Source organism: Neoarius graeffei, chromosome 13 (assembly GCF_027579695.1).
Source record: "Neoarius graeffei isolate fNeoGra1 chromosome 13, fNeoGra1.pri, whole genome shotgun sequence".
Classification (NCBI taxonomy): domain Eukaryota; kingdom Metazoa; phylum Chordata; class Actinopteri; order Siluriformes; family Ariidae; genus Neoarius; species Neoarius graeffei.
In genome coordinates, this window is record NC_083581.1 from 23,709,485 (window position 1) to 23,735,140 (window position 25,656).

At 41.9% G+C, this 25,656-nt stretch overlaps 1 protein-coding gene across 1 annotated transcript; it reads right to left on the bottom strand.

The window, feature by feature from the left end:
- Positions 1-3,571: 3,571 nt before the first annotated feature.
- On the bottom strand, positions 3,572-24,274 carry LOC132896501 (transcription initiation factor TFIID subunit 8). Its single transcript, XM_060937362.1, has 8 exons — positions 24,102-24,274; positions 23,567-23,726; positions 20,551-20,649; positions 10,859-10,921; positions 5,104-5,228; positions 4,814-4,961; positions 4,308-4,450; positions 3,572-4,071 (listed from the first exon to the last, which is right to left on the bottom strand). Exons 1-8 carry the CDS (start codon positions 24,147-24,149, stop codon positions 3,931-3,933), a joined length of 927 nt encoding a protein of 308 aa, XP_060793345.1. The 5' UTR covers positions 24,150-24,274; the 3' UTR covers positions 3,572-3,930.
- Between the last annotated feature and the right edge of the window lie 1,382 nt (positions 24,275-25,656).

Consider the following 25,656-nt stretch of genomic DNA (forward strand, 5'->3'; position numbering starts at 1 on the left):
CCAATGCCCCCCCTAAAAAAAATCGGATCTGCGCGATTCAGCCGTGAAAAAGGCGCATCCGCCGTTTGCATCCCTGTTTAAACTCATAGGTTAACCGACTTTAACCGGCTAATGAGGCTCGGTGGTCGGTCAAGATTTTTTTTAGTTTTCGCCATCCCTACTATGGATTGGCCTTTCAAAGGCATATATGAGCCAAAAAGATAAAACATTGTCATAGACTAGGCCAGGGTAGTAGGGCTAGGCATAGCCATTTTAAACGTTAGAGACTGTCTAGTTTCTAAGTATGCAGTTATCATTCAATCCGAAAATCAACTTAACAGATGTACTAGGAGTATTGAATTAGAAGATTACACCTACCTGATATGAAGTGTTCACTACAAATTCGGCTGGTAGAACTGGGGTACCAGTTTTCTCTTCGCACAGCGGAAACCCATTTTGCGCGTCTCTCCTCGTCTGCGGGGAATCTATAAAATGACAGGCCCTCCTTTTGGCCCTGTCTATTGGTACAACCAAATGCTGAACAAGATATAATAACCATTCTCGAAAGATCTACTCCCACACACTTGATAATTAGAACGGGTTCGTCTAAGTTCTGTGCGCGACCTTGCCGTCTAAAATGGCAGATAAACAAATATCACGTGGCCTCGTGACGTCACGTGCACGCTCTCTATACAGAAGCATGCCTGTATGTGATGCAGTGCCGTCTAAGGGCCTGAAGATCACGGGCACCCAGTATGGTTTTCCAGCCTTGACCCTTACGCACAGAGATTCTTCCAGATTCTCTGAATCTTTTGATGATATTATGCACTGTACATGATGATATGTTCAAACTCTTTGCAATTTTACACTGTCGAACTCCTTTCTGATATTGCTCCACTATTTGTCGGTGCAGAATTAGGGGGATTGGTGATCCTCTTCCCATCTTTACTTCTGAGAGCCGCTGCCACTCAAGAAGCTCTTTTTGTACCCAGTCATGTTAATGACCTATTGCCAATTGACCTAATGAGTTGCAATTTGGTCCTCCAGCTGTTCCTTTTTTGTACCTTTAACTTTTCCAGCCTCTTATTGCCCCTGTCCCAACTTTTTTGAGATGTGTTGCTGTCATGAAATTTCAAAATGTCTCACTTTCGACATTTGATATGTTGTCTATGTTCTATTGTGAATACAATATCAGTTTTTGAGATTTGGAAATTATTGCATTCTGTTTTTATTTACAATTTGTACTTTGTCCCAACTGTTTTGGAATCAGGGTTGTACAACCTCCAACATTTTGGGGGTCATCCAGTCAAGGTTTTTATGGCTACTGCTTCATATAGAGGTGGTAGCCACTATGTCATCATGCTGTCAGAATGTAACAATCGCGCAGTACAGTGTGTTCTGATTGGCTGAGAGCAGTACGACGTGTTCTGATTGGCTGAGAGCAGCAGAGAATCAGAACCATGTTTATTGATCAAGTATGTTTACACACAAGGTCAAAATCAAGGTCAAGGTCACCAAAAAGGTCAAGATAATTTTTTTCGCAATATCTTCCTTCATATTTATCATAAGTGCTATTGGGTGAGTTTTTTTTTTTTTTTGTGCCTGGCAACTCTTATTATTAAAGTTCTCATGATTATTGGAAGAGAATAAATGTAAAAAAAAAATATGCATTTTTTTGTTGCTTCTAGAATCTTGAAGAGACCAAGAACATCCATAAATCATAAAAATATTATCACAGAAATAAGCTCAACATTTTTATGCACCGTTATTAATTTAGCCACAGTTTGCCAACAAAAGCTATAATGTTCTAGAAGCTATATCGCTGTAAATCACCATTTTGTCATTTTTAGCTCTTTAAGCAGACTTGAATGTTTAAGACACAGTGACAGACTACCAGCATATCAGATACAATTTATTTCATTCTGCTGTGAAGTAAAAGGTCTTTGGCAGTATTCCTTTATCGTAGCAACCCTTTACTGCCAGGAAAGTAAACTGCAGTAAAAATACTTGCATGCCATTCCTTTCTTTTCCCTCCTCCAACAAACTGTTAAAAGTGGACTATGTAGGATTTAGGGGGATTTTTTAGCAGAAATGGGATATAGTCCTCATAAGAATGTTTTCATTTATGTAAAGTCACCTGTACCTACAAACCATTGTGTTTTCATAAGCTTAGAATGAACCTTTTGTAGCTACAGTAGCCCAGAACGGACAAACCTTTAGAAAGCACATTTCATATTTTGTTTTTACAAATGGCAGCGTGAATCCAAAAGGAAGACAAAGAAAAAATTAAGACAAAGAGGAAACAATGTTTTGTCGCTGTCAGGTCAAAACCTGCTATGTGACATTTTTCCTTTTTTACAGGAGATGTAAAAAACTGAATAAGACTCTGAAATAAGCTGAGAAGCCAGTAAAAGTTTACTTGTTCTATTATTAGCTTTTCTAATTAGCATAAATGGAAGCACGAGGTCAAAATTGACCAATCAGCATAGAGAACCCAATTTGACCTAAATTGTCACATAGCAGGTTTTGAACTGACAGCGACGGTTTGCTCAGGCTAACTAACACATTTGAGAACCTACATTTTGAAAAACGGAGGATCGTACTAGTTATTTAGTATGAGAGAAAGCTAGGGAGCGTGAATACAAGTATTGGAAGTGCAAGATGGCTACCTGATCACCAACATACATGCTTGGAAGGCATTCAGTTGTTTGAATCTTGCATAGTAGACTGCAGTTTTTAGCTCATCTGGCCATAGGGCCAGGGCGGATGAGCTTTATGTGATCACGCGTTGCCCGTCTGTCCACAATTTACAAAAATCACTACTCCTCCTACAGGATCGATTGGATCTTGATCGAACTCGCATACAACGTTCCGCAGGTGGGTGTGCATAAAAGTTGTCAAGATAGTGGAGCCACTTGTCATATTTATGATTGTATGGGTGATGCGTCACATTAAACACTACTCTTCGTAAACTGCTGGGATGTTTTCATTGAAACTCACCCACTCAGAAGACTCTAAAGACATACCAACAAGAATTGTTCACTAGATGGCACCACCTACCATGGATGAGGCTACAGGGGGTCACGTGCAATTTCACGAAAATCAATACTCCTCCGACAGGAGTGATCAGATTTTGATCCAACTCATATGGAATGTTCCCCAGGTTGGTAGTATGTATAAAAGTTGTCAAGATGGTGGCACCACCTGTCACATTTAACATTTTATGGGGTGACTCATCACACCCAAACACTACTGTTCGTCAACTGCTAGGTTGTTTTCACTGAAACTCACCCAGAAGACTCTAAAGACGTATTCCAACAAGAATTGTTCACCAGGTGGCACCACTTGCCATGGATGCGGCTATACAGAGGTCATATGCAGTTTCACAAAAATCGTTACTCCTACCACAGGATTGATCCGATTTCAAACTCGCACACAACAGTGGCCGGTATGAGCTACAGCCTCATTGAGGCTATTTTTCAGTTATCATTGTAGGTCTGAGAACATCATCCCCCCCCCCACCACCACCACCAAAAAAACCCAAAAACTGCATCTTTAAATAAGATGGGAGTCAAATATTTTCATCATAATCTTTTACACGTTATAGGAGGATTTTATTTCATTCATTCAAATATGACAAAGAAACATCATACAAATTTTGTTTAAAGAATACTGAAAATCCAAGAGTAAACCAAACCTAAACCGTGAGTGACTATATAAGAGGTCTAACAGTCTACAAATACCCACCTTTAAGACACACGCTGCAGTTCAGACCATCAGCCTCTGCATTATACAAAGCCAGCTGGTTGTGCATTAATACCCTCTCCTAATTAAACCAGCAGGCTGTTCCTAACTGCCCCAGTGAACACAGTTCCTTCTATGTCAACCATAAGCACAATAGTGTCTTCATTCTGACATTTCTGTGCAAACTCGAGTCCATGCATTTGCTGTTCATTTTTTCCGCCTCACTTTAGGCTTCTTGACTGGTCGAAGATACGGGTTATCAATCATGTTTTCCTCATTATTCTTCATAGAAGGTACACCGCCACCAGGAGGCAGAACGGCATTCTCTTTATCTGCTCCTGCGTCATCCTGAAATCAAGGAACACAAAGTCACAACTGTACATTTCTTTACAGAATAGGTCCAAAATTTCACTATAATTAACACAAATATCGGACATCAAAACTAGAAGGCAGGACGTACTATTGAGGTCAGACAGACGCATTCATTCAATGTCAGATGAAAGTACTATACATCATCTAAACATAAACCGCAGTGCTTAATAGTGACGCATGGAGAAGAGGTGTGTCATGATTAGTCCTCTTACGCTATTGATGTTGTTGGCATTGTTTTCGGAGTCTGTCTGGTCGTCCTGCTCGGACGAGTCCGTTTCCTCCAGGGACTGCAGCTCCAGCTCAGAGGGCAGTAGAGCACTGAGGTATGGGATAGAGCTCGGCTTTGCTGCTATCACTGAGTGTAAGCAGGCAGAGGCATTACTGTACTTTCACACTTACGATAAACATAATACAAATGATAACCCTTTGATATGATTGCAACAGTATGAGCTGTGTTCATCATTTATCACCAGGCGATGGTTTTCCAATCCATTTTTGGTTATTAGGAGTTCCTAATAAAGTGGCAAACATAAGACCTAAAAGCGAGCGTGTAAAAATATCACTACATTCAACCCTGTCCTTTCTCACAGATGAGTTCATGTAAATCTTCAAATAACGTTTGAATCCTACATAGTAGACCGCAGTTTTTAGCTCATCTGGCCGTAGCGTGCAAATCTTTATCTTCATCCACACCATTACTTTTAAACACTGTCCTTACATGGAAAAGCAGTGACGTCATCTTTAAAGAGGCTTTGTGTCTCTCCAGTCTTTGCCATGAAACGTGTGAGCGCCCTCTCGACATCTCGTCTTTGTGAAGCTGCCTTCTCCCTCAGCACCTGATAGTCTGATACAGGCTCACGAAATGTCTGCACACCAGAAAAACTAATCAAATTAAATGTTGCTGATCTTAATGTTGCGTACTAATTTTATTTTCACAAAAAAGCCTTCAAATTAAATTTCATTTCAACAGCTTAACAGTCCATCAAATGTGTGATGAACATGTCTTACCGGGGTCTTGATGTATGTATGAGGGTCAGGGAATTCTGGAAAATGGCTAGGGATGTAAGCAGGGTGAGTCCGCTTCTGTCCAGCAATAAGAGCCTTGGGAATGACGGGGGAATTCGTCACTGGAGCTGTTACAAACCAAAAGCAATGACAACTTACAGCAGCACGAGAATTATAGGATGTAATCACACACAGGCTGTACTGGTTACACAATGGGTGATGGGCAATCACTCATTAAGACAATGAGGTTTGACAGTAGCTCCTAAACTGAAGACATCTTAGCCCATGTTTACATTAGACCGTATCAGCGGATCATCAGATTAACGTTTTTAAAACGATTAGCGTGCACACAGCAATACCAATACACGGATACGCTCGGCTCCGCAGGCATCCTGCGCTCCAAATCACTCCGCCGTGAACAGCGAGTGCCCTCTGGACGGTGCGCACTCCGGCCTTGCGCAGCTCACAGAGCGCGCGAGTGAAGCGCACGAGCAGTGATTCGGGACTGAGCCACTGTGTGTGTGATCCCAGCGCATATCACTTACCACTTGCAAGTGGAAGGATGGCAAGCCTAAAGACAATCATAACTACACAATGGGCAGTATTTGCATCAGTATTTGCAGTATTTTCATACTTTTATACTCTTTAATGAAAGGTGATACAAGGCGGAAGACCGCGCCGTTTTTCAGCAGTCGCGTCACATGACCAACGCCAGCGAATCAGGAAGGTGGATGTCACAGTGACGTTGTCCAATGAGACGCCAGCTAGAGCTCAGCACAGCGTATCCGCGTATTCTGAATGTTTACACAGAACCGGAGCTGACACGATCTGGATTGAATACGTGGACCCTGGCGGATTCCCGTTTCCCGGCGTTTCCAGGCGGTTTAATGTAAACGGACAGTGCATCCGCGAAGAAAACGAGAGATACGGTCTAATGTAAACGTAGCCTTAAAGATAACCCTGTGTCACTAACACCGAATCCTAAAACAATCCTTAATATTTGACCCTTGTAATCTACATCAGAGTTTCTGTGTTTGGAAGATTTAATGACAAGTGCACTTACTGATAAAGGTTTGAGTTGGGCTGTTATGATGTATGGTTAGGCATGCAATTATTTACACGATTTACGCTTTGCATTATTTATTTAATTCTCTCATTTCACTGTACATTTAGATACTGACTTCATTATATGTACAGTTATTTAACTAATAAAGTCTGAAATATGTTCATTGTACTGCCTTTCCTCACAGTCAATGTGTCTTTCAGCTAATACTGACAATGTGATTCAAAAAAAAAAAAAATTAAGTCATTTTTCAAAAATATACTAGTACATCTCAAAAAATTAGAATACCATGAAAAAGTTCCTTTTTTCATAATTTAATTCAAAAAGGTAAACTTTCATATATTCTATATTCATTACATGTAAAGTGAAATATTTAAAGCCTTTTTTGTTTTAATTTTGATGATTATGGCTTATAGCTCATGAAAATCAGAAATCCAGTATCTCAAATTACTAGAATATTCCCTAAGATCAATCAAAAAAGGATTTACAATACAGAAATGTCCAACTTCTGAAAAGTATATTCATTTATACACTCAATACTTGGTTGGGGCTCCTTTACCATGAATTACTGTATCAATGCGGTGTGGCATGGAGGTGATCAGTCTGTGGCACTACTGAGGTGTTATTGAAGCCCAGGTTGCTTTGATAGTGGTCTTCAGCGCATCTGTATTTTTGGGTCGGGTGTTTCTCATCTTCCTCTTGACAATACCCCATAGATTCTCTATGAGGCTCAGGTCAGGCAAGTTGGCTGGCCAATCAAACACAGTAATATCATGGTCAGCAAACCATTTGGTAGTAGTTTTGGCACTGTGGGTAGATGCCAAGTTCTGCTGGAAAAGGAAATCAGAATCTCCAAAACGCTTGTCAGCAGATGGAAGCATGAAGTGCTCTAAAATCTCCTGGTAGATGGCTGTGTTGACTTTGGACTTGATAAAACACAGTGGACCAACACCAGCAGATGACATGGCACCCCAAATCATCACAGACTGTGGAAACTTCACACTGGGCTTCAAACACCTTGGATTCTGTGCCTCTCCACTCTTCCTCCAGACTCTAGAACCGTGATTTCCAAATTAAATGCAAAATGTACTTTCATCTGAAAAGAGGACTTGGACCACTGAGCAACAGTCCATTTCTTTCTCTCCTCAGCCCAGATAAGACACTTCTGACATTGTCTCTGGCTCAGGAGTAGCTTGATATTAGGAATGCGAAAGTTGTATCCCCTTTCTTGAAGATGTCTGTTCGTGATGGGTCTTGATACACTGACACCAGCCTCAGTCCACTCCTTGTGAAGCTCTCCCAAGTTCTTGAATCAACTTTTCTTGACAATCCTCTCAAGACTGCGGCCATCCCTGTTGCTTGTGCACCTTTTCCAGCCACCCTTTTCAGCAATGACCTTTTGTGGCTTACCCTCCTTGTGGAGGGCATCAGTGATCATCTTTTGGACAACAGTCAAGTCAGCAGTCTTCTTCATGATTGTGGTTGTGTGTACTGAACTAGACCGAGAGATACACTGAGTTCATACTGTTTTACTCAAACTCGAAATGAAATATTCTAATATTTTGAGATTTTTTTTTGTACTGTATGCCATACTGATTAAAATTAAAATAGAAAAATGCTTGAAACATTTTAGTTTATATGTGTAATGAGTCTATAATATATAACATTTTCACTTTCTTAAATAACTGATGGAAAATATTGAACTTTTTCACAATATTCTAATTTTTTGAGATGCACTAGTATATCTTTATAAAGTCCTATTTTTATTTCACATGCGGATGTGGAGCAGTGTAATTATTATCCAGATTATCTAAGGGATTTTATTCCCTTCTGGATCAGTCATGTCTAATTTTTTTTTTAACAGACCATGTGTCCACATCTGGAAAGAATCTGCTGTACTTTACCTACTCTTAAAATTACCAGTAGAGCAATTCTGCATTTTTTTTCTTCAGTATAAATAAAAAGGACATCTTTTCTATTGTCTCCCACCGAAATTAAATATTGGTCGAGTTTATAACAAAATAAAACAAAAAGAGACACTGTGGAAACATCAGAGAACAATGCCTTCAGAGGGTTGTAATTACATAGTTCTGAGCACAAATTTAGGATCCAGATGTGATCTAAATCAGCCAATCATATGGCGGCAGCAGCACAATGCATAAAAATCATGCAGGTACAGGTCAAGAGCTTCAGTTAATGTTTACTTCAAACATGGAACAAGAGTGCTCAGAGAGAGCTCATTTACTCTGGTAAAATGTGACTGAATTGAACGAAATTGCAACATGCGTATTTACCGACATATAAAAAAGAACCTTGTCAAGTTTTGTGAAATTCCTCCAAAAATTGTGAAAGGAGTTGATTTCAGAAGGTGAGTACCCTTCCCGGGATGGATGGATATCACCACGACATAATCCCCTTTGGGTCTTTCGGCCAGCGGGGGATAATAAAAATTGTAAGGGAAGTTGATTTCAGAAAGCAAGCAGACCTTGATGAAATTGCCAAAGTTTGTTAATAATCAAGGGCATAACTCTGGTAAAATTTGCCCAAATTAAACAAAATTTCAATATGCGTATAACGGTGATATAACAAAGGCTTTTGCCAAGTTTGGTGAAATTCCTCCACAAATTGTGAGAGGAGTTGATTTCAGAAGAACGTACACCCTCATGAAATTGTCAAAAGCGCAAGTTATTTAATCAAGGGTCAAAACTCTGGTCAAATTTTCACAAACGAAAATAAATCACAATATGTGTATTATCGTCATATAACAAGGCCTTTTGCCAAGCTTCAAGAGATTCATCCAAAAATTGTGAGAGGAGTTGATGTCAGAAGGCGAGCACACCTTCATGAAATTGTGAAAGTACAAGGTTGTTAATCAAGGGCTGTAACTCTGGTAAAATGCGACCGAATTGAAAAAAAAACAACAACATGTGTAGTACTGACATATCACAATGCCTTTTGCCAAGTTTCGTGAAATTCCTCCAATTGTGAGAGGGGCTGATTTCAGAAGGAAAAACACACTCATGAAATTGTCAAATTATAATTTTGTTAATCAAGGGCTGTAACTCTGGTAAAATGTGACCGAATTTAACAAAATTACAATATGCGTATTACCGACATATAACAAAGAATCCTGCCAAGTTTCGTGAAATTCCTCCAAAAATTGTGAGAGGAGTTGATTTCAGAAGGTGAGTACCTTTCCCAGGGCAGATGGACGGAAATCGCCACGACATAATCCCCCTTCGGGCCTTTCGGCCAGCGGGGGATTATTACCAGTAGAGCAATTCTGCAGGGTTTTTTTTTCTTCAGTATAAATAAAGAGGACATCTTTTCTATTGTCCCCTGCCAAAATTAAAATATTGGTCGAGTTTATAACAAAATAAAACAAAACAAAGAGACACTGTGGGCACGTCAGAGAAGCAATGGCTTCAAAGGGTTGTAATTACATAGTTCTGAGCACAAATTTAGCCTCCAGACGTTATCTAAACCATTTGGCAGCAGCACAATGCATAAAATCATGCAGATACAGATCATTAGCTGAAGCTTTTGACCACTTCAAACATAAAGGTGTGATCTGAGCAATTCCAGCGTTATGGACGTGACACTTGAACTCAAAATGGCAACAAATGACCCAGTGCATGTTTTATTGTCTCCCAGTATTTAAACAGGTGTTGCATATTTTAAGGCTGTACCATACTGGAGAAGTGATAGAACAAGAACAATTCCCATAGTACATCTAGGGCATGCCAGAAAACGCCAATAAAAGATGCGTTATGGATGTGACAGAAAAAGTATCACTTTTCTTGGGTGACTGTACATTTTTATTAAACTCTGTGAAATCGTAAACCTAATGTCGAAATGGAGATATCCATTTGATAGAGAGGTCCAAGGTGAATATTAAAAAATCTTTGTTTAAAATATTTTGTATTTCATGCAGAGTTTCGGAAGGAAAAGTCAGCGTTATGGATGTGACGAAATTCCGTTATGGATGTGACGCGTCTGAAATAGACATGGCATATGTTTAGAAAATCAGCAATTTAACCACCATAACCCTTTGAAAAACTCTCTAAATATCAGCTAAAACTATCAAAGTTCTTAAATAATATTTAGGATTGCTATTGTTTTGCTGTTTTGTGGATTTTAGCATACATTTCTGTGGCTTGTGGCAATAATATAGAATTGTACATGATCAAAGTTGATTTTAGCTTGGGGTTTACATTATAAGAAAGAAAGACTGACAGTGACATATTAGGTTGGTTACAAATTGGTTCAACTTATTCACATCTGTAAAATACAGGCCTAGGTGATATCTCTGGGAGTGGTTTTGATGTATTACATGTTGCTTTAGTTTTGCATGGTGAGGTTGACATTTACATGGAATTGCCCATCTCTGATTTTAACCGTCCAGTTTGGGAGAGTCTGTACCCATGAGAGCTTCAGATTCCTGTTCTTGACTGACATGAATGGACCCTGATGTGGTCTTCTGCTGTTGCAGCTCAAACCTCAATTACAATTAGCTGAGCACATGGTCCAGCAAGCATATTTTCCCATGTATAGATTCCTCCAGTTTCTTAGTAAAAGCTCCTCTGAGCAAGTTTGTGAATAGTTTATGCAACTTTGATAGAATTTTTAAGAATCCAACCCCAGACAGTACATGAAAACGTTGAACGATAGTGAATGCTGATTCTTAATACTTACGTGCCGTTATAACCATCCTCTGAGATCTTTTGGCATACAAAGGGAGCGAGTCTACGTTAAAACCTGTGAATGTTATATACACACACAAGAATTATTTGTAAATGTCTACATCAAATTCTCACAGAACCCACCCCCTTCCCATGTTCTACCTGAGGACTTTCACTGATGTCACAGATTTTGTTTTTCACGCAGCGGCCGCCATATAGAGGACTTTCATGTGATGTCATCGCAACTGCGGATTTGGTTATGCAGCCATTTTGCCTGGTGAGCTTTGTGTTTGCCAGCGACCAGCACAAGTGTACACAAGTGATTGTAAGTCAAATTCAGTAAACATCTACAGATAAACTTCTTGAAGTTACGTCGAAAAGAACAATGCCAGAGACCTGTAATGCTTTTGGATGTAATAACAGATGTGGCAATAAGCCTGGTTTAACTTTTCACTGCTTCCCCGCAAACCCAGAAAGATGAGAAAAATGGCGAGCTCCAGTTAAATGGGAAGACTGGATGATAAAACATTCTTGTGCGTGTGGAGAATATTTTATAATCAGGTTAGTGTGACAGCTCTGTGCAACGTTAAAATGTAGATCTGAATATACAGTGGGGCAAAAAAGTATTTAGTCAGTCACCAATTGTGCAAGTTCTCTCACTTAAAAAGATGAGAGAAGTCTGTAATTTTCATCATAGGTATACCTCAACTATGAGAGACAAAATGAGGGAAAAAAAATCCAGAAAATCACATGGTCTGATTTTTAAAGAATTTATTTGCAAATTATGGTGGAAAATAAGTATTTGGTCAATAACAAAAGTTCATCTCAATACTTTGTTATATACCCTTTGTTGGCAATGACAGAGGTCAAACATTTTCTGTAAGTCTTCACAAGGTTTTCACACACTGTTGTTGGTATTTTGGCCCATTCCTCCATGCAGATCTCCTCTAGAGCAGTGATGTTTTGGGGCTGTCGCTGGGCAACACGGACTTTCAACTCCCTCCAAAGATTTTCTATGGGGTTGAGATCTGGAGACTGGCTAGGCCACTCCAGGACCTTGAAATGCTTCTTACGAAGCCACTCCTTCGTTGCCCGGGCGGTGTGTTTGGGATCACTGTCATGCTGAAAGACCCAGCCACGTTTCATCTTCAATGCCCTTGCTGATGGAAGGAGGTTTTCACTCAAAATCTCACGATACATGGCCCCATTCATTCTTTCCTTTACACGGATCAGTCGTCCTGGTCCCTTTGCAGAAAAACAGCCCCAAAGCATGTTTCCACCCCCATGCTTCACAGTAGGTATGGTGTTCTTTGGATGCAACTCAGCATTCTTTCTCCTCCAAACACGACAAGTTGAGTTTTTACCAAAAAGTTCTATTTTGGTTTCATCTGACCATATGACATTCTCCCAATCCTCTTCTGGATCATCCAAATGCTCTCTAGCAAACTTCAGACGCGCCTGGACATGTACTGGCTTAAGCAGGGGGACACGTCTGGCACTGCAGGATTTGAGTCCCTGGCGGCGTAGTGTGTTACTGATGGTAGCCTTTGTTACTTTGGTCCCAGCTCTCTGCAGGTCATTCACTAGGTCCCCCAGTGTGGTTCTGGGATTTTTGCTCACCGTTCTTGTGATCATTTTGACCCCACGGGGTGAGATCTTGCACGGAGCCCCAGATCGAGGGAGATTATCAGTGGTCTTGTATGTCTTCCATTTTCTAATAATTGTTCCCACAGTTGATTTCTTCACACCAAGCTGCTTAGCTATTGCAGATTCAGTCTTCCCAGCCTGGTGCAGGTCTACAATTTTGTTTCTGGTGTCCTTTGACAGCTCTTTGGTCTTGGCCATAGTGGAGTTTGGAGTGTGACTGTTTGAGGTTGTGGACAGGTGTCTTTTATACTGATAACGAGTTCAAACAGGTGCCATTAATACAGGTAACGAGTGGAGGACAGAGGAGCCTCTTAAAGAAGTTGTTACAGGTCTGTGAGAGCCAGAAATCTTGCTTGTTTGTAGGTGACCAAATACTTATTTTGCCGAGGAATTTACCAATTAATTCATTAAAAAATCCTACAAATGTGATTTCCTGGATTCTTTCCCCCCATTCTGTCTCTCATAGTTGAAGTGTACCTATGATGAAAATTACAGGCCTCTCTCATCTTTTTAATTGGGAGAACTTGCACAATTGGTGGCTGACTAAATACTTTTTTGCCCCACTGTAGGCTTTGGATGCGATATATTTTATTAGACCTAATGCTTGGCTCGAATACCAGCATGTTTATGTACTGATAATGTAGACGAGGCTAAACACCATAAAATATGCTAGATTTGAGCCCTAGCTTGTTTATTACTATCAGAAGTCCACGTTTGAGCTTACCCTTTGTCATAAGGTATTTTTCTTTATCAGGAATTTCCCTTAAAGGTCCCATGGCATGAAATTTTCACTTTCTGAGGTTTTTTAACGTTAAAATGAGTTCCTCTGACCTTCTTAAGTCACCCCAGTGGCTAGAAATTTCATAATGTGTAAACCAAACTATGCCCAACATTTGAGAATGGCGCGTCAAAACGGCGCGTTGATAAGCTCTTCCCTTTACTACGTCAGCAAGGGAGATGATCCCCATGCCCCCCCTCTGGATTCCCACCCACTGTATGGATTGCCCCGCCCAGTTGTAGTGAGGAGACCATAGAGGACACAACAACATGGCATCACCTAAGCGAGCGAAACATGGAAATTGCGCTGTACATGGATGTGACAACACAGAAAAGAGTCTGTTTTTACTGCCGACGGGAGAGCCCCTGAAGACGCAGTGGCTTAATTTTATTTACTTCAATAATACGCCGTCGAGTCTACCTAAGATGGTGTATGTTTGTTGGAAGCATTTTCCTGAGGAATGTTTCCACAACTTGGGACAGTACAGGGCAGGTTTTGCACATCAACTGTCACTGAAGCCTGGGTCTGTACCAAGCATCCCTGCCGCATCAGCAACAAACACCGAACAAGTAAGTGTATAACTGTTAAGTCGTTTTGCCGTGTTTTAAAATCGGTGCATTAGCCTTGCAATGGCTTCATTAGCTGTGCAGCTAACCGCTTCCTGCAGTTAGCCAGGTAATCTGCGCTACAAAACTAAAGAGCATGCAGCATGCTCTGTTAAACTGAGTTTAGTCTGGAAATTGACTGTAACTTATGAGCTTATGTTTGACTATTGCTCCGCAATGCATGTCTTCTGTTGGATAAGCGATATGTTGCTGTAGTTGCTGCTTCTATCCTCTTTGGTTATGGAGTGCGTGTTCAAGCCTAGGGTATTATACGTTCGTAAACTACCACTCCGAACACTCTCACTCTCTGTTCTCTGTGTCACGTTGAGTTTACGAAAGGAGTCCGAGGGAGAACGGGGTTTTGTCTTAGCAGCGTGGCTACAGGCGCTGATAGCAGCGAGTACGTGTGTGCGCAGCTTGGTCAAGCCCCTCCCCCCATGGCCCGCCCCCACCCTCTACCCTTCCCCGCCTCCTGCTTCTCATTAGCAAAACGACGCACTGGGAAAAGCGCTGAAATGGGGCTTTCTCCCAGGAGGCTATATTTACGTGCCGAGGGTTCATTTCGAGAAAGGCTGCGGATATAACATCCGGAAGCCTCCACGAGCCCGTTTAAAGCATCAACAAACCACCATGCCATGGGACCTTTCACACTCCGGCACAAAACCTGCCTCAAAATATTGGTAGGCATCTGTACTTTTGTGTGCCTTTAGCGTCTCTGGTGTATTTAGAAGTCCCAAATAGTTTAGGATGTCGTAGTGTCCCAAATCTGGTATCTGGGTTGCCGAACACTTTTCAAGTGGAATAAATACATGTGGGTAAATTAAGAAGTAATCTTTATTTTGTTACATGGACACTCAAGCACAGCAAAATTCCTCCTCTGCATTTAACCCAATCTGAAGCAGTAAACACATGTATGCACGTGTGCACACGCGCACACACACACACACACACACACACACACACACACAGTGCAGAATAAATAAATATATTTTGTGGGTAAATTATATGGATCTGTGATGTCTGCATGTTTCAGCTTATGGATGTAACATGATCTGCTAGTATAATATAAAGTTTTATTCATTTCAGAGAGATTGGACTGACTGCAGTCGTCTCAATTTTCATTATTAAGTGTCGCAGCCGTTTCTTTGTTTACCTAGCAATATGGTAGATGCTGTGTGAAAAACAAAAACCTGTGACATCAATGAAAGTCCCCTATTGCCAGGTAAACAAAGAACCAGCCGCGGCAGTTAATAATGAAAATTGAGACGACTGCAGTCAGTCCAATCTCTCAGAAACGATTAAAATCTTATATTATACCAGCAGATCGCGTTACATCCAAAAGCTGAAACATGCAGACATCACAGATCCATATAATTTACCGACAAAATGTATTTATTTATTATTTATTCTGCACAGTGCTCTCTGTGTGCATGTGTGCGTTCACTGCTTCAGATGGATTAAATGCAGAGCAGAAATTTCGCTGTGCTTGAGTGTACATGTGACAAAAATAAAAGCTTCTCCTTCTTAAATTTACCCACAAATGTATTTATTCCACTTGAAAACTGTTCAGCAAACCAGCTACTGGATTAAGACACTATGACATCCTGAACTATTTAGTATTTGGAGATATACACTCGAGATGCTAAAGGCACACAAAAGTACAGATGCCTACCAATATTTCGAGGCAGGTTTCGTGACGGAATATTATGGGAAATTCCCGATAAAGAAAAATACCTTATTATGACAAAAGTAAGCTCAAACGTAGACTTCTAATAGTAATAAACAAGTCACAGCCTAGAGCTAACATATTTTATGGCATTTAGCCTCGTCTACACTATCAGTACATAAACATGCTGGTATTTGAGCCAAGCATTAGGTCTAATAAAATATATCACATCCAAAGCCCACATCCAGATAGACATTTTAATGCTGCAAAGAACTTTCATACTAACCTGTTATAAAATGTTCTCCACAGACACAGAAATGCTTTTCTTCCTGTTTCACTGCAGCTCACCATTTTTCTCGTCTTCCTGGGTTCGCGGGGAAAAGTTAAACCAGGCTGACTGCCACATCTGTTATTACATCCAAAAGCACTACAGCTCTCTGGCATTGTTCTTTTAGATGTAACTGCTACAAGTTTATCTGTAGATGTTGACTGAATTGGGCTGACAATCACTCGTGTACACTTGTGCCAGTCGCTGGCAAACACAACTCTTGGCCAGTTATGTCGTCACGTGAAAGTCCTCCATACATTCTACATAGTGCACAAGTCAGTCATGTTATATTTACAACCCCGATTCCAAAAAAGTTGGGACAAAGTACAAATTGTAAATAAAAACGGAATGCAATAATTTACAAATCTCAAAGACTGATATTGTATTCACAATAGAACATAGACAACATATCAAATGTCAAAAGTGATACATTTTGAAATTTCATGCCAAATATTGGCTCATTTGAAATTTCATGACAGCAACACATCTCAAAAAAGTTGGGACAGGGGCAATAGGAGGCTGGAAAAGTTAAAAGGTACAAAAAAGGAACAGCTGGAGGACCAAATTGCAACTCATTAGGTCAATTGGCAATAGGTCATTAACATGACTGGGTATAAAAAGAGCATCTTGGAGTGGCAGCGGCTCTCAGAAGTAAAGATGGGAAGAGAATCACCAATCCCCCTAATTCTGCGCCGACAAATAGTGGAGCAATATCAGAAAGGAGTTCGACAGTGTAAAATTGCAAAGAGTTTGAACATATCATCATCTACAGTGCATAATATCATCAAAAGATTCAGAGAATCTGGAAGAATCTCTGTGCGTAAGGGTCAAGGCCGGAAAACCATACTGGGTGCCCGTGATCTTCGGGCCCTTAGATGGCACTGCATCACATACAGGCAGGCTTCTGTATTGGAAATCACAAAATGGGCTCAGGAATATTTCCAGAGAACATTATCTGTGAACACAATTCACCGTGCCATCCGCCGTTGCCAGCTAAAACTCTATAGTTCAAAGAAGAAGCCGTATCTAAACATGATCCAGAAGCGCAGACGTCTTCTCTGGGCCAAGGCTCATTTAAAATGGACTGTGGCAAAGTGGAAAACTGTTCTGTGGTCAGACGAATCAAAATTTGAAGTTCTTTATGGAAATCAGGGACGCCGTGTCATTCGGACTAAAGAGGAGAAGGACGACCCAAGTTGTCATCAGCTCTCAGTTCAGAAGCCTGCATCTCTGATGGTATGGGGTTGCATTAGTGCGTGTGGCATGGGCAGCTTACACATCTGGAAAGACACCATCAATGCTGAAAGGTATATCCAGGTTCAAGAGCAACATATGCTCCCATCCAGACGACGTCTCTTTCAGGGAAGACCTTGCATTTTCCAACATGACAATGCCAAACCACATACTGCATCAATTACAGCATCATGGCTGCGTAGAAGAAGGGTCCGGATACTGAACTGGCCAGCCTGCAGTCCAGATCTTTCACCCATAGAAAACATTTGGCGCATCATAAAACGGAAGATATGACAAAAAAAGACCTAAGACAGTTGAGCAACTAGAATCCTACATTAGACAAGAATGGGTTAACATTCCTATCCCTAAACTTGAGTAACTTGTCTCCTCAGTCCCCAGATGTTTACAGACTGTTGTAAAGAGAAAAGGGGATGTCTCAGAGTGGTAAACATGGCCTTGTCCCAACTTTTTTGAGATGTTGTTGTCATGAAATTTAAAAATCACCTACAGTGGTGCTTAAAAGTCTGTGAACCTTTTAGAATTTTCTATATTTCTGCATAAATATGACCTAAAACATCATCAGATTTTCACACAGTAGATAAAGAGAACCCCGTTAAACAAATGAGACAAAAATATTATACTTGGTCATTTATTTATTGAGGAAAATGATCCAATATTACATATCTGTGAGTGGCAAAAGTATGTGAACCTTTGTTTCAGTATCTCGTGTGACCCCCTTGTGCAGCAATAACTGCAACTAAACGTTTCCGGTAACTGTTGATCAGTCCTGCACATCAGCTTGGAGGAACTTTAGCCCATTCCTCCATACAGAACAGCTTCAACTCTGGGATGTTGGTGGGTTTCCTCACATGAACTGCTTGCTTCAGGTCCTTCCACAACATTTCCATTGGATTAAGGTCAGGACTTTGACTTGGCCATTCCAAACATTAACTTTATTCTTCTTTAACCATTCTTTGGTAGAACGACTTGTGTGCTTAGGGTCGTTGTCTTGCTGCATGACCCACCTTCTCTTGAGATTCAGGCTACATCCACACGACAACGGCAACGAGATGTTATTTAAAAATATATCGCGTCCAAATGGGCAACAATCAGTAAAATATCAGGTCCATATGGCAACGCAATGCTTGCTGAAAACGATGCAATACACATGCCACACCTCTAGGGGCGCTGTAAGACGGTCCCTTCGGAGACACCAGAACAATAGAAGAAGTAAGGATGCATATTAGCCACAAAGTCAGGAAAATCTGTTTGTAAAATTACATTATAATGACCAAATACAATGAAAAGTATTTTTCCAGTCTCACCTGTGAAAGGTAATCCCATGTGATCTCGTTTGGACAGCAAACCTGTTGGTACAGTTAAACGCAGCTAATCTTTATTCTCCGCTTTGACCTCTCCAAAATGGCGGCGAGGATGACCTATGATTCTACGCGGAAGGCGGTGTCTTTAATGGTCTGGAATAAATTGAATGCTAATTAAATAATGATTAATTTGCTCCTCTACGCCCTTTTTGAGGAATGTATTGTAGGACTTAAACCCACATCTGAAGAGGTGAGATTGCTCTTTTTTTCTCTATTTTTGCTGGCGGGATTGACTCTCTCTCTCTCTCTCTCTCTCTCTCTCACTTTGCACCATTACACAATAAATATTCACAGTGAAAATATTTTGTAAGCGCGTTTCATGAACCAAGTTATAGGATTTGTTGACAACTCGCATCGCAATGAGAAGATCATTGGCACTACTGGTGTTAAGAATCAGACCATTTCATAAATGAATATTTTGCTGTAGAGCTGCAGTGTTTGTACAATTGCATGTTTTTGCTTCACTATTACTGTCACTATTCTGCTTCTTGCATTACTACTGTGAACTAACACTGAACATAATAATAATAATAATAATAATAATATCCAAGCTCGTGTTTCACTCTCACTAGTGCTCTGTAAGGCTTTTTCCTGGTGATATTCGTTACACTTCTACCCGGCGTGAAGCACTCACAGTCATGTGGTTGTGACGTCATCGTAAACAAATCCGTTTTACTCATCCAGACGACTTCACAACGGCAACGTTGCCAGATCTTTCCACTCTGGAACCCGTTCTCAAAAAGATTGCGTTTTGGGCACCCAAAACGCCGGTGCCGTGTGGACGCCAGGCCTAAACGATAAGCAATTGTATCGGAGTCACCTGAATCCGTTGCCGTGTGGACAGGGCCTCAGTTCATGGACAGATGTCCTGACATTTTCCTTTAGAATTTGCTGGTATAATTCAGAATTTATTGTTCCATCAATGATGGCAAGCCGTCCTGGCCCAGATGCAGCAAAACAGGCCCAAACCATGATACTACCACCACCATGTTTCACAGATGGGACAAGGTTCTTATGCTGGAATGCAGTGTTTTTCTTTCTCCAAACATAATACTTCTCATTTAAACCAAAAAATTCTATTTTGGTCTCATCCATCCACAAAATATTTTTCCAATAGCCTTCTGGCTTGTCCACGTGATCTTTAGTAAACTGCAGATGAGCAGCAATGTTCTTTTTGGAGAGCAGTGCCTTTCTCCTTGCAACCCTGCCATGCACACCATTGTTGTTCAGTGTTCTCCTGATGGTGGACTCATAAACATTAGCCAATGTGAGAGAGGCCTTCAGTTGCTTAAAAGTTACCCTGGGGTCCTTTGTGACCCCACTGATGATTACATGCCTTGCTCTTGGAGTGATCTTTGTTGGTCGACCACCCCTGGGGAGGGTAACAGTGGTCTTGAATTTCCTCCATGTGTACACAATCTGTCTGACTGTGGATTGATGGAGTCCAAACTCTTTAGAGATGGGTTTGTAACCTTTTCCAGCCTGATGAGCATCAACAATGCTTTTTCTGAGGTCCTCAGAAATCTCCTTTGTTCGTTCCATGATGCACTTCCACAAACATGTGTTGTGAAGATCAGACTTTGATAGATCCCTGTTCTTTAAATAAAACAAGGTGCCCACTCACACCTGATTGAAAACACCTGACTCTAATTTCACCTTCAAATTAACTGCTAATCCTAGAGGTTCACATACTTTTGCCACTCACAGATATGTAATATTGGATCATTTTCCTCAATAAATAAATGACCAAGTATAATATTTTTGTCTCATTTGTTTAACTGGGTTCTCTTTATCTACTTTTAGGACTTGTGTGAAAATCTGATGTCGTTTTAGGTCATGTATATGCAGAAATATGGAAAATTCTAAAAAGGGTTCACAAACTTTCAAGCACCACTGTAATTTTTCTCTTTAAATGATACATTTTCTCAGTTTAAACATTTGATATGTCACCTATGTTCTATTCTGAATAAAATATGGAATTTTGAAACTTTCACATCATTGCATTCCGTTTTTATTTACAATTTGTACTTTGTCCCGCCTTTTTTTGGAATCGGGGTTGTACTTACCCATTTCCACTAACGTAATAACCACGTCTGAGAGAGTCGGGCTGCTTCTGGCTGTATGCTCACAGCTTGCTTTGGCACAACGTCCAACCTCAGTTATGTCTGCAAAACAGATCAGAATAGAAATTGTATAATTTGAGCACATCCATCCATTCTGTGCATGGAGACACACAATTAGAAATGCACAACCTCTCACTGTAAATGATCATGGGTGATGGTTCAGCAGCCACGACACAACTTATGTTTGTGCTGTTCACCTGTTATTCTGTGGAATCAATTTTGTGCCAAAATGTTCATACAATATTATTTAAATATCAAACAAAAACGACAAATCAAAATACAAAAAAAAAAAAAAAAGGCAATTTTTTTAGACTGGCAAACAAATTATTCATGTAATCGTGCAAAATATCAGTCTATTACTCTTCAGAAACCTTTTATTTTTGTTCCGCATCTTTCTCAGTTTTGTTTGACGTAATTTATTTTGGTTGCGATTCCAGCTTTCTCGTTTGCGCTCCCTGACTTTTTGCTTGCAGTTTTGGCACAAACTTCACGTGTGGGTGGGCTGTCCAGGAATGCATTCCCATTGGCTAACTTGTGTTTGACTGACAGCTACGCTCAGCGATTCCCCCGGAAGCTGTTGCGGCCATTTCCTACTCGGATTCTGGCGGACTGTTTGACGAGTGACCGATCCATTGATGGTACACAAGGATCGAGTGGACTTCAGTGGCGACTATGATATTGAATTAATTCAACAAAGTGTAAGTGCGGGACAAATGTATTGTATGTGTTGCAGTAGTGCACATTATGCACGTGTTTCGTGGCAAGTCAAATGTTAGACTTAGCTCCACTACCCAATATAATAGCTGTCTTGCTAACGTTAAACACACCTGCATAATGTGTACTACTGCAACACATACAACACATTTGTCCCGTACTTACACTTTTGCCGCTTTTCCACTACCAACACGGCTGAGTTGGGCTGAGCCGTGCCGTGCTGAGTTGGGCTGAGTGGAGCTGAGTGGGGCTGTTGGGGTTGCATTTCAACTACAACCGCGCTGAACCGTGCTGGCTGGAAGTGGGTGGACACATTGGGTGGAGTTAGCGAAAGTGGGTGGACGTCACGTGATGTCGTTAGGCGGCGCAAACAGTGGCATCAGTGACCTTTTAAGCGGTAGTCTCACGACCCGGATAGTAAACAATAAACATGGAGGACATGGAGTCGTTAGTGTTGCTGGTCTTGGTGCTGTGGCTTGTTGTCACCGACAACACCAACAGATACTGGCAAGAGTGTATAGATGAGGCGAGGCGTATAAGGCTTCAGAAATTCTTGTAATTCTTCTTCTTCCGGGTTTACGGTGTTTACAGATCCCAGCGTGCTCGCGGGCCGTGTGTGGGCATGTGAGGACACTCCTCCTCACCAATCAGTGCACAGGGGAGTGTCTCCTCACGCCCCTAGCCTAGTCTGGCTAACGCAACTTCAAAGCTCTGCGAGCATTTGGTCTGGCAAAGATATTAAGCCCAACCGTTTCCCAAAGTGCGTGGTTGACCCGCCTCCCTGAAATGCCTCAGTTTGCTACTGGTCGGAGCCAGAAAAGGCTGTGACGAAGCTTAAACCAATCACATCACTCTTTCCTCTGATGCATGTGACGCGACGGGGCTAACTGGTAGATTAAACTCTTACCGAAGCCGGTCGGGAGCAAGGCGAAAACGTCCTTCCTTTTAATAAATACCTCCAGGGCTGCTCTTTGCTCCGTTTTCAATGAGAACTTGCTCCATGTTTGTAATGTTTCTAGTGAATGAAGCGCTTCCGGCATAGATTCTGTAAACAATCTATGGCTTCCGGTCGCAGTTCTACTACGTCAGTGCCTTGAACACGCCTCTACCCAGGGCCGTTGGAGATACTCAAAGTTGATTGGCTCCTGATTTTTCGGGAGCTTGGAAGAGCTGTAGATAGCTTGCCTGGCCAGACTAAGCTCGCAGCAGGCCCTCGTGTTGCGTCACGCTTAGGATGGGCGGGCCCAGGCTACCCCTAGCCCCACTCGGCTCGGTTTGGCTCGCTTCAGCCCTACTCCAAAACCGTGCGAGTTTTGGGTGCTGAGTAGGGCTGAAGCGAGCTGAGTCGTGCTGCTCTGAGGTAGTCGAAACGCGAGCCGTGTCGGGCTGAAGTGAGCTGAAAAAGGGTCGTGGAAAAGGGCCATTTGTTGAATTAATTCAATATCATAGTCGCCGGCGGCACGGTGGTGTAGTGGTTAGCGCTGTCGCCTCACAGCAAGAAGGTCCTGGGTTTGAGCCCCGGGGCCGGCGAGGGCCTTTCTGTGCGGAGTTTGCATGTTCTCCCCGTGTCCGCGTGGGTTTCCTCCGGGTGCTCCGGTTTCCCCCACAGTCCAAAGACACGCAGGTTAGGTTAGTGTGAATGGTTGTCTATGTGTCAGCCCTGTGATGACCTGGCGACTTGTCCAGGGTGTACCCCGCCTTTCGCCCGTAGTCAGCTGGGATAGGCTCCAGCTTGCCTGCGACCCTGTAGAAGGATAAAGCGGCTAGAGATAATGAGATGAGATCATAGTCGCCACTGAAGTCCACTCGATCCTTGTTTACCGTCAATGGATCGGTCACTCATCAAACAGTCCGCCAGAATCCGAGTAGGGAATGGCTGAGCGTAGCTGTCAGTCAAACACAAGTTAGCCAATGGGAATGCATTCCTGGACAGCCCACCCACACGTGAAGTTTGTGCCAAAACTGCAAGCAAAAAGTCAGGGAGCGCAAACGAGAAAGCTGGAATCGCAACCAAAATAAATTACGTCAAACAAAATTGAGAAAGACGTGGAACAAAAATAAAAGGTTCCTGAAGAGTAATAGACTGATATTTTGCACGATTACACGAATAATTTGTTTGCCAGAGTCTAAAAAAATTGACTTTTTGTATTTTGATTTGTCGTTTTTCTTTGATATTTCAAAAGTATTGTATGAACATTTTGGCACAAAATTGATTCCATATTATTCTGTGTTCAGTTTCACTTACAGCTCTGCATCATTTCTGTTAAAGTTTCCACGGCTGCTTTCTCGGCGCTCTCGAAGCCACACTCTGTGAGCAGGGAGCTCACCACCACCTGCAGGGTGCGCCGGCGGGCCAGGGAGTAGTTCTCCGCGGGACTCGTCGTGGGCTTATTACCACCTGACCGCTAACAGAAAAGAAGAAAAAAGTTCATAGTTAAGCTCAACAGGAAGAATACGTCTGAATAAAGCCTGGGTTTATTTAGTCTCCTAGCAACCAGACTCTAGTCCTCAGCTCTCCAGCACTAGTGTAGTGAAGCTAACCGGCTAGCTGACTCGGCTAAATGGTGAAGAAAAGCTCACAAGAGCGTGTTAAAGTTCAAAAACGGTTCATGAATGTAGCACACAATCCTACAAAAGAGTCAAAACATCCCACTCCATTTTGTCGAGCGGGCTAGCTAGACAAATGCTAATGCTAAGTTACGGAATGGTAACTTAGCATTAGCTAGTTCGCTGACAATTCCTGACTCAGGAATTAGCTTAGCCTGCTAATGCTAAGTTACCATTCCGGCGTTTAAAGATCCGCCGCCCGCGACTGCAGGGTCCGCCATCACTGCGATATTTTCCTCTTCACTGATTAAAACATGAAGAAATATCAATAAATCTTGTCAAATTCCTATAGCATTCTGTTTCTGCACCCAGTGGGCGATAGCGACTTTCATTATACCAATAAGGCTAAGGCTACACATTAATAAAAGTCCTGTACATAATAAAAGTCTTCAAAACATCCGTTTTACTGTCGGTCATGAATAAAGTTAACACCTGCTACTGTATAAATCTCAGAGTTTTGGGGGTTGAAGCATTTGTATTTAATTTTTTTTTGTGATAAAGTTCAGGAACTTGGTAGCTCTGTGGAGATTTTACAGTGGTGCTCGAAAGTTTGTGAACCCTGTAGAATTTTCTAGATTTTTGCCTAGATGTAAAACATCAGATTTTCACACAAGTTTATACATGGTCACTTATTTATTGAAGAAAATGATCCAGTGTGGGCGGCACGGTGGTGTAGTGGTTAGCGCTGTCGCCTCACAGCAAGAAGGTCCGGGTTCGAGCCCCGTGGCCGGCGAGGGCCTTTCTGTGTGGAGTTTGCATGTTCTCCCCGTGTCCGCGTGGGTTTCCTCCGGGTGCTCTGGTTTCCCCCACAGTCCAAAGACATGCAGGTTAGGTTAACTGGTGACTCTAAATTGACCGTAGGTGTGAATGAGAGTGTGAATGGTTGTCTGTGTCTATGTGTCAGCCCTGTGATGACCTGGCGACTTGTCCAGGGTGTACCCTGCCTTTCACCCGTAGTCAGCTGGGATAGGCTCCAGCTTGCCTGCGACCCTGTAGAACAGGATAAAGCGGCTAGAGATAATGAGATGAGATGATCCAGTGTTACAGTTCAGTGAGAGGTAAAAGTCTCTGAACGTTTGTTTTCAGTATCTGATGTGACCTCTTGGTGGAGCAAGAACTGCAGCTGAATGTTGATGGTAACTGTTGGTTAGAGTCTGTACATCAGCCTGGAGGAATTTTAGCCCATTTTCATACACAACAGATTCAAACCCTGGGATGTTAGTGGGTACATTACAAGCATTTAGCAGACACTCTTATCCAAAACGACGTGGGGAGCAATTGGGGGTTAGGTGCCTTACTCAAGGGCACTTCAGCCATTCCTGCTGGTGGTCCAGGGACTCAAACTAGTGACCTTTAAAGAAGAAGAAACCTTTATTTGTCACATGCACACTTCAAGCATAGTTAAATTCATCCTCTGCATTTAACCCATCTGAAGCAGTGAACACACGCACATACCCAGAGCAGTGGGCAGCCACACTAGAGCGCCCAGGGAGCAGTCAGTACCTTGCTCAAGGGCACTTCAGCCCAAGGCCGCCCCACATTAACCTAACTGCATGTCTTTGGACTGCGGAGGAAACCCACGCAGACACGGGGCGAACATGCAAACTCCACTCCTTGCCAGCCACTGGGTTAGAACCCAGAACCTTCTTGCTGTGAGGCGACCATGCTAACCACTACACCACCGTGCCGCCCAAAACCAAAACCACTTCTCTAACCTTTAGGTCATAA